General features: G+C 39.3%; 1 protein-coding gene across 13 annotated transcripts in view; it reads right to left on the bottom strand.

The window, feature by feature from the left end:
* The window catches only part of PJA2 (praja ring finger ubiquitin ligase 2), a 63,253-nt gene that overhangs the window by 26,075 nt on the left and 22,898 nt on the right, over positions 1–14,280 (bottom strand). For all 13 annotated transcript variants that reach the window (XR_013542154.1, XM_072992478.2, XM_072992477.2 and 10 more), the window contains one exon: positions 8,890–9,075. Coding sequence is in view for 12 of the 13 variants with exons in the window: in XM_072992478.2 (XP_072848579.2) it covers positions 8,890–9,075 (186 nt within the window). In the remaining variant the exon portion in view is untranslated. The remainder of the gene's footprint in view (positions 1–8,889; positions 9,076–14,280) is intronic.

Genomic DNA, 14,280 nt, shown 5'->3' with positions numbered 1-14,280 from the left:
CTGGCCACTTTGCAGCATGTCCACGGAAAGTGTGCTTACTTTTTGCAGCTGATCCTCCTGTTTCCTCCACTCTCTAATCATTTTTTCAGATGGAGGAGGCCCAAAATGTCTCTCTGCTGCTCTGTATCCATGCTCCTTAGCATATTTTACTACCTCTGGTTTAAAAGGAATTTTATATGCTAACCTTTTCTGCTTTATCATCCTTGCACTGGTAGAATGAGTTCCCATAATCTGCAAGAAAAAATGTGCCACTTATTCATCACCACTTCTACTGCCTGCTTCCTTTTACAAATATAATCTCAAAGCAGCACAGAATCATAGAATAATGGAATTGGAAGGGGCCTCTAAGGCCATCAATTCCAACCCCTGGCTCAATGCAGGAATCCAAATCAGAGCAGATCTGATAGATGGTTGTCCAATTTTAGAGACTACAATAGGATAAAATACAGTAGCTGGGAATCACAATGAAGAGATAAAATCTATCAGCAATATTGTGGTGGTGCATTGAACCTTCTGACAGCCCAAAAAGGCAGACACTTATTGACAGAATAACCTGATGGTTCTTGTAGTCACCATGACTAGCAGTAATGGGTTTTCATAAAGCTACTGGATTTAAGTAACCATTTGAGACCAATCAGCCTTACCCTCCTACATTTTGGGGAAATAGGTATTTCTTGCCTAGTTGGCAGTGAACTCAAAGGGAACATGGATGCATGAGGGGGTCAGGCAATATCACTGCCCTTGGTAATTGAAATGGTGGGACATTCCAACTCATGATCTCTGTGGCAGGTGATTTTTTTTATTACCACCTCTCCCCAGAATCCCTTGGGCCCCAAAACCTTTGGGACCAGGAGTTATGCACACAACTGGCTAAGAACTGCCAACACGATGGAGATGGCAGTGGCTGGGAGACACAGCTGGATCTTGCTACTGTCTACTTTCTTCCTTGGTCTGAATGTGGCATCACAGCAAAAGTGGGGTGGCGACAAGCAGCAGGGATGGCAGTGGGGCTTCTTGCACCAAGGCTGGCAGAACAACAGTGATTAAGAAAAACCAATAAAAACAGGGAGAGCGACACCATGCAGCTTTTGTTAACACAAAAAGACTACTAAAATTTCTGTTTGCAGTTGTGTGTGTGTGTAAGTGTGAAATGAGTAACATCTCCTTGCTATTTATGAAATGTTGGGTTCTTAAACCAATTTTCAAGATTTCAAAGCTTTACTTGGACATACTCAGATCTGTGATTCAGATCTGCCCTCTGCAATTCAAATTGGCATAGGAAAGACAAGATTTATTAAATTTGTATTACTGAAAGGAAAGGGGAAAGCCTCTAAGCAACAATCAATACAATTTTGGAGAAGAGGTTGGTAATACATAAAATAATTACTTTAAAAGTTCCCATGGGTATGGGGGTGCACTGGGTTTTAGATTGTTAGTCAGTATTTTGTATTGTTTTGTATTGATGTATTTGTTTTGGAAAATAATTTAAAAATTTTAAAAAGGAAAGAACATGAAGGTTTTAACTGTTCTAACTTTTATTTATTTTTTTATAAGAAGAAAACTACTTAGTGTTTTGTTGTTTTCAAGTATTTATGTGCCTTTATTCTATGTTTCCATAATAGGTAGGGTAAAATTCCAGAGAGCGAGAGGGTACTTTTACATCCACTTATACAATTATACTAGAATAGAAAGATAAAAAAAAGAACAACGTAACATTAATATCATGAATTAGAATTACTATTCTCCCCATTCACTGATTGGACCTTCACATTCTTCTTTTATTCATACTTTCCAGTCCATATTTTTGAGTCCAGCTACAGTATTCCAAATTTTTGCATTCTTTTTAAGATGAATGTGTTTCTGCTTTCTTCCAATATTTCCCATATTATATTTTAGCTACAGTAATTATATGTATTATCAAATGTTTCATTTCTTTATCTACAATCTCAGGCATAATACTCAATAAGCACAATTCCAGTTTAAATGATATCTCCCAAAATACATTTTTTCCACATCTCCTATTCTAATCTCCAATAATTTTCTACTTCCCTACCTGTCCACCCAATATGGTTCAAAGTACCCTCCTGTATTTTACATTTCCAAAACTTATTAAACACATTTCACATATTTTAGACACATTCTCTTGTCGCTATTTCATTCTGGGGTTTTTCATTAAATGGTTCTTGATTTTCATACTATAAGTCCTGAAGGCACATAATGTCCAATTTTAAATTCTGTATTTGTTGGCAAATTCTTTTATGTCTTTGGGTTGAGTTTAAACCATTTACATTAGCTAAAACATTCTGAGTTGTTGCGCTTTTTTATTTCTAATAGATTTTGAAATAGATGCTTATTTGATCCATCTTTATTATTAAAATGTTCTTTCCTCTTCTTAGGTTCTCTTGTTTCCATGGTGGACTTTCCTTTGGCACTTCCCATCTTATCTTCTATCTCAAATTCTGAACTTCCTTCTGAATTTGGTCCTGATGGTCTACTTGATTGCTCCTCTTTCTGTTACTAATTTGTCTTTTTCTCTTCTTTCCAAACCTGCCTGCCATTCCCTCCCCCCCCCCCCCCCGGTTTCATAAAGTCTTCTGCCTTCATTGCTGAGTTAACAGAATATCTCTGCGACTGGAATTGGAAAGAGACACCTTCAGGTATCAACCGCTTATACGTAATTAAGTTTGTTCTTAGGAGATATGTCAACTCCGCGTATTGTCTCCTTTTCTGTCTTATTTGCCATGGGATATGTTTCAAAATCTTAATATCTTTCTCTTTTATAGTGGATTCTTTATCTTGCACATTTCTTAGAACTTTTTCTTGAAATACCATTCTCGTGAATTTTACATTTATTTATTAGATTTCTACCCTGCCAACCTAGACAGTGTCTACTCGGGGCGGCTTACAAATTATCATAAATATAATGAAATATCATAAAAACATCATGAATATTAAACAATTGAATAAATAATATAGTGTATTCAAGATGGGGAATGATAGAAAACAAGAAGATAGAATTCAAGAATTGACAGAAAGGAAGGCTTGCCTAAAGAGCCAAGTCTTTAAATGGCTCTTAAAAAGACCCAGCGAGGGTGTCAGGCAAATCTCTGTTGGAAGGCTGTTCCATAGTTGAGGGGCCACTGCCGAGAAGGCCCGGTTTCTTGTTCTTTCTTTCCAGACCTCTCTCGGCGTTAGGCCCCTCAACCATCCCTCCTGGCTGTGCTGAGTAATTCGGGTAGATCTAGGTGGGAGAAGGCAATCTGCCAAATATCAAGGTCCCAAACCGTTTAGGGCTTTATACGTCATCATTAGCACTTTTTAAAAATTAATATTTTATTTTATTTATCTAAGAATAGGGTAGGGAATACAAAAGGTAAAAGGGAGTGGAAGGAAAAGGAAAGGGTTAGGGGATAGGAGAACACAAAATATACAATAATCTAATCTAGTCATAGTACAATAACAAATCCACTTTCAGCTTTTTTGTAATTTGCTTGCCCTCCAGCTATCCATTTACAGGTTTATTTTAGTATAAATCTATGTTACTTCAACACTATCTGAGAACCATGGCCATTTGTATAATAAATCCTGTCCTTCCTTTTGAATTGGGCAATTATTCATCACATCTAAAAAAATCATAATATCCATTTATTCATTTATTCATTTATTCATTTATTTATTTATTCATTCATTCATTCATTCATTCATTCATTCATTCATTCCATTTATACCCCGCCTATCCCATACTTTCTCAATAGGCTCCTCTTCTTTCAGTGACCCTGCCTTCTTCCAATTTTTGAAAGAGGAGAATGAATCCAAAACAACAATCCAATTTTCAGTATCACATTTTCTGACTAATAACTGAATAAATCACTGGATAACTCTTTACCCCATGTTACTTGGCATCTTACTCAATAAGGGCTGTTCCGAAGTTAATACAGTTTCACTTAACTGTTGACCTCTCTTTCATCTGGTTTTCTATCTGATTAAAATATTCATTTATTTGCTGAAATCCTGCTATTATTATCTTCTGCATGTTAATCTGCGATGCCTTGTCTGTTTTCGTGCTATTTTCCCCAAATTTTGAGCCATTTCAATTTTTCCAATGAGTAGGGTTTATATAAATAATACTATATCCTTCACAAACGAAACCCACAATCAAAACTTCTCCTACGTTCTTCCTCCCGTCCATAGTCCATACACAGATGTTATCATATATAAATCAACTTTTAGCCCAGAAATTTAAAATACAACCGTGGCGAAATTATCCTTTTTTCTTCAAAAAGCCAACAAAGTTCTATTGTCAGAGTCCCACACAGTCAAGCCAAAAAAGTCCAAACTACACCATGATCACAAGATTTCAGTCTCTCCAATAGATCTCCTTATAATCCGACTAAGATTCTTTCCATTAGTCCAAAGAATCCATAAAGAAAAATTCCAGTCCTGGTTTTCTTGGCTCCTCAGTCCAGTCGGTCAGGTCTCGATGTTTTGTTTCTTCCTCAGTCTGTTCTCATGCTTCTAAAAAAAGAGAGTCATTCCTTCTTCTCCAAAAACAGGATAAACTTCTATTTTCAGAGTCCCAAGCTGGACCACAAAGTTTCAGTCTCATAAATCCTGTCCATCGGTATTACCCTCTGGGATTTTTTCAGAAACAAACAAGTTTTCCATCACTGTCTCTCTTTTGACCTTGAACCAGCCTGCTGTTTAAGAGTCAGAAGCAGACTGGTAAGCAAAAGCTCGCCACTCCTTTCCCTCTTTCGGCCAAATATTTTCACTCTGGTTTTTTTTTCAGCTCTAGGGAAAAAGATCCAGACTAAACAGCATTCACAAAATTTCAGTCCCTTAATGCCTGTCGAGTAGTATTTTCTCTGGGATTTTTTCCAGAAACGCAAAATGTTTCTGTCTCACTGTCTCTCTGTTTGACCTTGAGCCAGCCTGCTGTTTAAGAGTCCGTTTAGCTTTGAAGAAGCAGGCTGGCAAGCACGACTCGCCGCTCTTTCTCTTCTTTCAGTCAGGTATTTTCACTCTAGTTTCTTTTTCATCTTAAAGAGGTTATTCATAAATCAAAGGCATACTTTGTTATTGTATATTTTCAGCCGTATTTTTGTCCTCTCCTCAAGGAATGGGGGTGGAGTTACTCACAGCTATTCTGCCAAAAAATGGCTCCCGTCTCCAATCTGTGCTCGGGTGAATTTTCAGAGGGAAGAAAAATCTGGTTGCTGCCCAATCTTCTTCCTTCTGGTGCTCACCAACTGCTTCAGAGAGACCTCTCCTGGTCTCCCATTCGATCTCCTCATTTCTAGAGAGACCCCAGACCGGGCGGTTCCAGCTTTTTCTGGGAGCTGTTCCCAGCAGCTGCTGGCTCCACCTCCCACGTTTGGTGGCGATCTCCTATACATCATCATTTATACTTTGAAGTCAATGTTGAAGCGAATGGACAGTCAATGCAAGGCAGCCAGAGTGGTAGAGATATGCTGGTGTTTTCTCATTCCACTAAGTAGTCTGGCTACCGCGTTCTGCACCATTTGAATCTTCTGCATCAATCTCAAAGGTAGCCCCACGTAGTGATCTAATCTTGAGATTACGAGTGTGTGGACGAGAGTGATGAATTTCTCTGGCGAGTTTGTTATTACTGGTATTTGCCGTATTAATTCTTTGTGCTGTATCTATATTTTGCTGTACTTCTATTTGCATCTCCATAAGCGGAGCTAAAATCTTAGTTTCCAATTGCACTCTATCTTCATCTTTTTGTTCTGGAATATTCTGGAATCTAAGTATGAGGTTGGCTCCCCCCATTTGTAATTTTAGCAGGTTGATTTCATCTTGGTTTCTTTCATGTTGTATCACTACCAGCTCTGCATTCATAGTCTTCATTTTTTCTGGGTTTTTAAAAGGCTTTTTCTATTTTAGCTATTTCTTTTTTATTTCTTTTTTATTTTCTATAATTTAGTGTTTAATATCAGTCATTTGAGTCCCTAAATCTTTTGATTGGTTCAGATAGCTGAGCCATTCTTCCTTGTGCCTTCTGTAATCCTGTGGATAACGTACAGTGGTGCCCCGCATAGCGACGATAATCCGTTCCAAAAAAATCATCGCTATACGGATTTGTCGCTATGTGGGGCAAAAAAGCCCACAGGAACACAATGAAACCCCTTCAATGTGTTCCTATGGGCAAAAAACTTACCATTCTGCGGAAATCCTCGATGCGGCTGCCATTTTCGCTGCCCGGTATGCGAGGAAAGGGCGCAAAAACACTGCGGGTGGCCATTTTTTTCTGGCGGCCATTTTGGAACTGCCGATCAGCTGTTTTTAAAACAGCGAAGCGATGTTTTCCCATTTAAAACATTGTTATGCAATCACTTTTGCAATCGCAAAAACTCAATCGCTATGCAGATTCGTCGTTAAACGAATCGCTTGTTATGCAGGGCACCACTGTATTTTGTATGCTTTGTTGTCAATCCTTAAGTGTCTCTTGCCCCAATAATTTCAGACTTTGTTCCTGCGCAGGTGAGCCTCTTGGATTTTTTTCTTTTCCTCCTTTCGCTGCCATATTTCCAAGGTTTTTTTTAAGATGCTGTTTGGGTCTTTTCCCATCAGGTGTCACAGTTGCCTTTCTTTTCTTTCATACAACACTGTTTACATAGCCCATCCAAAATGTAGATTAGTGCTTCTCTCTCCTTTAGATGTTAAGGAGAGAGGCACAGCCTGCCAGTCAAAACAATGAGTGTTTAAAATAACAGACAGTGCCTTGAGGCAAATAACATTAGCAGTTCAATCTTTCTCTCCAGCCTCAGTAATTAGGGGTAGGTAACCAGGGAGTAGAGTTTTGTCTTCTTTAAAACACTTTCTTTCATTTAATGTGCTTCTCCTTCCCTCCCCCTCCAATCAAAGCTACTCCAGACTACAGGAGGGAGGATCACCTTCACCACGGTGCCAAAGGAAACACAAAGGTGCATCTGATCTAGTGATGTTATGCAATCTAAGACTCTTCCTAAATTCCAAAGTTCAAAAGTTCTATTCTCTGATTCTAGTTTCATCCATCAGCATTGTAATCAGACAGTTTATGATTAGACTGTCCCGTGGAAGCGAGTCTTTGCCTTTGATTAAAACAGTTCATTCACTGAATAACTTCCTCCCCTCCTCCCTCTTTCTCCTTCTCTTTCTTCTCCTGATTAAGGCTAAAGGATGGGGGGTAGGCTTGCTTCTACCATGGCTCAAAGAATTATAGGATCTAATCCGTTTTCACTGACTTGTTAAGCCCATCTTTCCTCTGTATCATTGTTTTTAGGTCCATAAAAGTTTCTTTATATAAAACACATATCTTGACTTGCTTAGAGTCCTGGACAGAATATTTTCCAAAATCCTCCTCTCTCTGAAAGGGGTGTTCCCAGCTCTTTGCCCAACATGGTTTCCTGCTTGGTCCATGCACTCAGATAAGACTTTGGGGGGGGGGGGACCAGCTTCTTTCAACTTCTCTCCCCTTTCTGTTGCCTCTGCTGCTTCAGATGCCACTTTTCTTAGTGGACCGTCCTTTTACTCCCTACATTGGGGCCCTCGAAACTGAGGTGTCCTGTTCAGTTTCAGGAGCTCTCCCGAAACCCAACCAGTCTTGCCACAACAAAATCCCGCCTCCCACAGACCTTCCTATTTCCATCATTGTTGGCTTTCTTCATTTTGCAAACAAGTTTTAAAAGATGCCAATCTGATTTAAGTGATAGTTTGCTAAATGTTGAGCAAAATGAGAACACACTGATGTTTAATTCAATCCAATGGCTATACCAAAGGTAGGGAGTAAAAAGTTTGCAGCTTATCCCATAGCACTTAAAACACTCTCTGGGTGGTTTACAGTTATGCAGGCTACATATTCCCCCCCCCCCGGCAATCCGGGTACTCAATTTACCAACCTCGGAAGGATGGAAGGATGAGTCAACCTTGAGCTGGTTACCTAAGAGTACATTTCTGAGTACTCTCAGAAATGCAGACCATTTTCTTCTTCTTGGAAGCGTCTTGGGGCTCAGCAGCATGCCCCAAGAAATACAGCCTGGCACTTCTCCTTAGACACACAGTGGAAAACTGAACTCACAGCCTCCAAGATTATATTATTTCAGAATTTAAACAGAGGAAATGTATATTTGAATGGTACCCTCAGGACCAAAAGAGAGAGTGCTGCTTTCTCCATGATATGCATATTGTCTAAAGACTCACCTGCTTAAGAAAATAAGTTGACTGCTTGCTATCTCAGCATTTACCACAGTATTCAAATTATAAAAGGAGCATAAGGCGGGATGGCACATTATCCTGAAATGTCACCACTTTGATTATAAAGCTCAACTTACATCTACACTTGTGAGCTATTAAGGCACAGAACAAGAACAGGGTCTTTGTGTGTGCAATAGTAAACTTTTGTGCACACACCCAGTACCTTGAGGTGGAGACAGCATTGTGTACTCTCACAAAAGTTACAGCTGTGTTTCAGTAAACTAGACACATGCATATAAGGACAAATGGGATCTCCAAAGCCAGATTCACACACACTAGTTAAACTATTAAAGATACACCAGCAGATTTCAAAACATACAAGGGACCTGTTTGAGTCTGTAGCAATAAGAGGAAGTCCTCATTAAACAGCAATAACATGTAGAAGATTCATAACAGCATTAGATCGGATTCACTTTGCATGACTGTGCAAATAACCTAGAGCAGAGTAAGCTGATGCTGCAGCTTTTCATGGGAAGGGAGAACATAATGCTTTAATGCTCTAAATCCTGTATCAAATATCAATGTTGGAAGACAATGAACTTATTTGTACTTTTCCTGTATCCCAACCAAACAAAAGCTGAATTTACCATTTCTATCAAACAGTAGTTTCTTGTGTGAAACAGGAAAACATACCCTGCTTGGAAATTAAACTCATTAGGTTCTTCTTCCACGCCACTACTGTCACTCTGTACTTCAGGCTCTGGTTCCTCTTTTCCCGGAAGAGTCTCCCAGCTCTCATCGCTGGAGGACTGATCTTTCACGGTCACATCAAAATAGGAGGGAAGATATGCAGACCATTCTCCATCACTGCATTCAGAGCTGTAATTTGAGAGATATTATATTTACAATGTTGATGTATTTTTAACCTAAGTTAACAAGTTAGCTATGATTCGGCCAAATTATATACATTTCAGTTTTCACAACTGTAACAGAAAAGATTTAAGCATGTGCTTAACCTTTCAACTATACCTAATGGTATGTGAACATGCTTACAACTGGATGAATTTTGTAGAAAGTGCCAACTGCTTCTCTTTGCGTAACAGCAGAAAATAATTCCTCACTATGTAACTGAAAACACTGCCACTTCTCTTCCCAAAAATAATCACATTTTCACACTGGAGAGGGGAAGCCAATCTTCTCCTACCTCCAGGCTAGACTATGACAATGTACCCTACATGAGATACCTTTTAACAACAGTCTAGAAATTTCTCTGGGACAAAATAATGGCACTCAGACTTTGCTGGGCATTCACAGGTGCAAAAGGACAGTTTGCTTACCATAACTAGTTTTTCACGTGGTCATCTGTGAATTCGCACACGTCAATACTTCTGTGCATGTGCAGAAACTCTTAGGAATATTTTAGATCTTTACTCTACCCCTCAGCTAATATAGTGCTCCACCCAACAGTTTCTCCTCAGTTCCCTCTATCCAACACCACAGCATAAATGGAAGTAGCGTAACAGACAGAGGAGTGGTTGGGTCGGTTGTGTGAATTTACAGATGACCACTCGAAGCTTTGATATGAGATTTTCATTGTGAATGTAGAGCAAAATCCTGTTGTACAGTAAGAACTTAAGAGTACCATTCTAGAATGGGCACAAGCCCGTTTGTGCCGGTTTGTAAAGGCAGCAGCACAGGTGCTGTTGCTGCTCCCTTTCCCAGCCTCCTCTGGCTCAAACAGCCACTCATCAGGCCCAGTGTGATAGCTTCCTGCACCTCCTCAACTGATCTTCCAGTCTCAGCAACAACTCAGGCTTCTTTGTCCCACCATCTTGGCTGACCTCCCACTCAGAGGGGAGTGGGGCAGAGAAGTCTGTGCTCTTGCTTGTGATGAAGATTAGCAGAGGAGGTGGAAAAAAAACAAGCACACAGGGCCTGGTGAGTGGCTGTTTGAGCCATAGGAGGCTGGGAAGGGGAGCAGCAGTACCTGTGCTGCCGCTTCTACGAACTGAGATGAACTGCGACAAATTGGATTCTGCCCATCTCTACACAATTCTAATTCCAGAGTTAGTTTGCTTGAGATGTTTAGAAGAAGAAAGATATGCTCTGTCCTGCTCAGGAACTAATTTCCTCTTGCTGGTGGAAGATTCTGTTGGTGAACAATTCTGGAACGGCATTTTTTAGAGGCAGGGCATAAGTGGATTAGAATAAAGAGGCCCTGAAGCCCCACCATTTCCAATGGCCTGATCCTTCAGCCCCTATTTTAACCCAGCCTGTCATAATGAAGAAGAGAAGGGGGGAAAATCCATGTCTTCTTTCCAGGCCAGCAGAAATGGGGAAAGCTTGGAATGCAGCAGTTAATCTGGAGTTCTGAATCTCTCTGATCTCACTTTGGATTTCTCTACCCATGGCAGTCATAACTGCAACTGGCCAACTTGATCTGGATCCCAGTGGAAAAACAACAAGCTGTTTTCAAGTTTTATGGGAATGTTCTACTTAACAATAACAAAACAAATTGGAGAGATGAGAATGTATAGAGTAGCAAGCAGCTAAAGCAAGAGTAATTTAATTGTACTTTATTCACTTGAAACTTGGGAATTTATTATATTTGTTGGTATGTAATATGCATCCTTTAAACTTCCAACAGCTGACCTTCCTATGAGGGAGGGTGAGAGTAGGAAAAAAAACAGATACTTGGATGACCAGCATCATGGCTGGTACTAGGCTTGTCAGGTCCCCCAATAGCCATCACCAGTAAAAGCAACTCCCTCATGTGGCAGTGACTCCCATTGGTATACAAATACGGCAATACACATATTGGTTCACTTCCTCCCTTACAAATACCTAATTTTCAGATGTGCAATGATTGACATAGTCTTTATTTTATTTGTTTAGACTTCTTTAAGCCAAGTATGAAAATCTTAAAATAGTCAAGCTACGTCCTTCTGACCAAGTTAAATGTAGATGACTTATCTTTAGCCTTATGTTCATGATGTTTTGTTCCAAAGAATTTAAACCAAGAAATTATACGCTGCATGCCAACAGGTGTTCTGGCATTGTACTGTATTTAGTTGTTCCAACAGCACAGAAGATAAATATGATGAAATACTTCCATCTGTTCCGTATTCCCACTTATAAAGTAGCACATGCTCATGACATTAAAGTAGCTAAATTAAAACAAAAAGAACTCAGAAGAATGAGCAAAGAGGGAGTTAGTGAGTTAGTGGTCTGATGGAGCAGACATGAAAACAAGCTACTGTTGAACATGATTTTTGTTCAGAGACATCAAGGTGATTTGGACATCCAAATCTCCTGCTGTAAGGATCCAGACACAAAAGTGTTTTCTATATATATAGCAGCCTGTCTAAGCACTATAAGGTCTCAAGATTGTTCACAATGATGATCTTCTCCATCATTCTTCTAGTGATGCCATCCCTGTTCCCCTTGTCTCAGGTACTGAACAATTAGTAAACAGGGCACTACAAGTAAAATTCAAGCACAATTCAATTACCTTGTTAGGACACTGCTGGTTTAGTTAAGTCAACCCGAAATGTTTTCAAATTTGAATCTATCATAGAAACTATTTTTTTCTCAAATAGTTGAACAAATTCACTTACAGTACAAAGTAAATTTAGCATGGCAGGAATACATATACATGCCTTTTACAAGAAGAGAGAGACCCCACATGAAAATTTCACATATGCTTTGCATTCAAGGCTAGGCTGTAAATATTTCTAGTATTATAACATTATGAACTTATGAGACAATTCTTTCATTAGACTATTAGAAAAACACAGAGACTATGCAGTATGTGACAAATATCCAGCTGCTCTTCTAAATATAACATAAACTTTTTTGCAGGAGTACAAATCAAGATTTCTAAACTAGTTTCAGACCTTTCTTTATTTGGAGGTGTGAAAATAAGCTAATATTCAGTTTCGTCTTTCATAATGGGAAATAAAAATTCTTACTTATTCACAAATCCTGGTCCCTGTAATTTCAATTGTTTGTCAGTGATGGTAGGAAACTAATTGGAAAAGTAGGGAAAAGGTCTGGGACAACATATCTCAAAGCAAACACTCCCTTCCCTTTCTTGTTGAGGCTAGGTCAAATTGAGGAGAAAATTTAGTAGAAATTTGTGTTTTTGAGCAGGAAACACTAGAGAACAGCTCTTTGTCTATTGCTATGTGGTCATGCATTTGGCAAAGGAGGAAAAGAGGAGGGCTGATGTCTTCCACTTTTCTGAAAACGCACTGTTTACCTGGAAAATGTTATAAACATTTAATATTAAATGTGTATTTTAAAAAGGGTCTTGTCTATATTTTAGCTTTCAGAAGTATCAAATTAGAAGTTGGAAAAATAAAAGCGATTTTCACATCCCAATTCCAATTTTAAATCCAACACTCCCTTGCAATACTGTGCTTATGTACCCAGAAAGGAAAAAAATGTGCCAAAAACGTTAAAGGGCAAAGGCCAATCTGAATGTTGTGGACACTAACATAAACAGTCAAGATAATCTATTGAATCCCTTCTTGAGCTCACTACTATACAGAAAAAGACACTAATTTAATATAACTTTGTGCTATCAAATCAATTCTGTCTTATGGTGACCCTTTTCAGGGTTGTCTAGGTGGAAAGTATTCAGACTTTTTTTTCATTGTGTTCTTCTAAGGGTACCCTAAGAACATGCAGCTTGCCCAAGGCCACACAGACTGATTCTTCTGGGATGCCCAGTGGGGAAATGAATTCCCAACCTCTGCCTCCACAGCCAGAAACTGAAGTCACTGAGATAACCAAGGGAAAATACCAGAACCTGATTTTTTTTTAAACAGTGTTCACCCAAATGCAATGAAAATGTCAGGACTGTTTTTCAACTACTCTAGATATTTATTGTTCAGGACACTTACAGAATGCTATATTGACTCTTCAAACAATATCAGAAGTATATTCCTGTGCACCTCTAAATATGGATCACTATGACTTAATTCCTTTATGCCAAATGGAAATAATACCTTAAGGCAAAGGTTCCCCTTGACATTTAGTCCAGTCATGTCCGACTCTAGGGGGCGGTGCTCATCCCTGTTTCCAAGCTGCAGAGCCAGTGTTTGTCCAAAGACAGTTTCCGTGGTCATGTGGCCAGCACAACTAGACACAGAACACTGTTACCTTCCCACCGTGGTGGTACCTATTTCTCTACTCGCATTTTTACATTCTTTCGAACTGCTAGGTTGGCAGGAGGTGGGACAAGTGACAGGAGCTCACTCCGTCACGTGGATTCGATCTTATGACTGCTGATCTTCCAACCTTGCAGCACAGAGGATTCTGCGGTTTAACCCACAGCACCACCACATCCCTATAATACCTTATCAAGTTGTTAAAGGTTCCTGAGATATTCAGGCAACATTAACAATAAAGAATATATACTGAAGGGGAAAATGCAACTTAATTATGCTGTTGCATTGATTAAAAACAACAGATTATGATATTATGGATGATTAACAACACAACTCATTCTTACTAAGGGACAAGCAGTAAATCTTATTAACACGTAAGTAATAAATGAAGACATATGGCTGAAGTGTGAGTCAACTCAGCAGGACTTTGCTTAGACAAGAGAGTTTTTTAAGCTCCTCCTCTCTTTAAACTCCCCTGCCCACCCACATTCCAAAAAGACACTCCTGAAGGTTGATGGACTGCTGGATAACTAGGAACAGTCACCGGTGACTAGACAAGGATACAAGGAACTCAGTGGACTTGAGCAAGTGGAAGCAATTTGGTGATTTTAAAAGGCATCTCTGGATCCATGCAACATTGCTGTAATAGCTAACATAGTCTGTTCTTCAGCAGCGGAAACAACATTCTGGAAATATATGTATTTTCCCTCCAGGGATGTGAAACTTGGTTTTCCCCATCCTTGCACAGCCAACTAAGAATATTATTTCCCTATACAGAAATAACCACTGGGGTGTGGGTAGGTGTGTGTGCAGACAAATGTATACAGCAGTGTAATTATAATAACGAAGCAAGATGAGTTTTTCTTTCTGTCACTACTAAATGGATCAGGTAGCTATCGTAGGGTTTGCT

This window comes from Pogona vitticeps, chromosome 2, assembly GCF_051106095.1.
Source record: "Pogona vitticeps strain Pit_001003342236 chromosome 2, PviZW2.1, whole genome shotgun sequence".
Classification (NCBI taxonomy): Eukaryota; Metazoa; Chordata; class Lepidosauria; order Squamata; family Agamidae; genus Pogona; species Pogona vitticeps.
The sequence above is the reverse complement of the archived record's forward strand: the minus strand, read 5'-3'. Positions and strand labels throughout refer to the sequence as shown.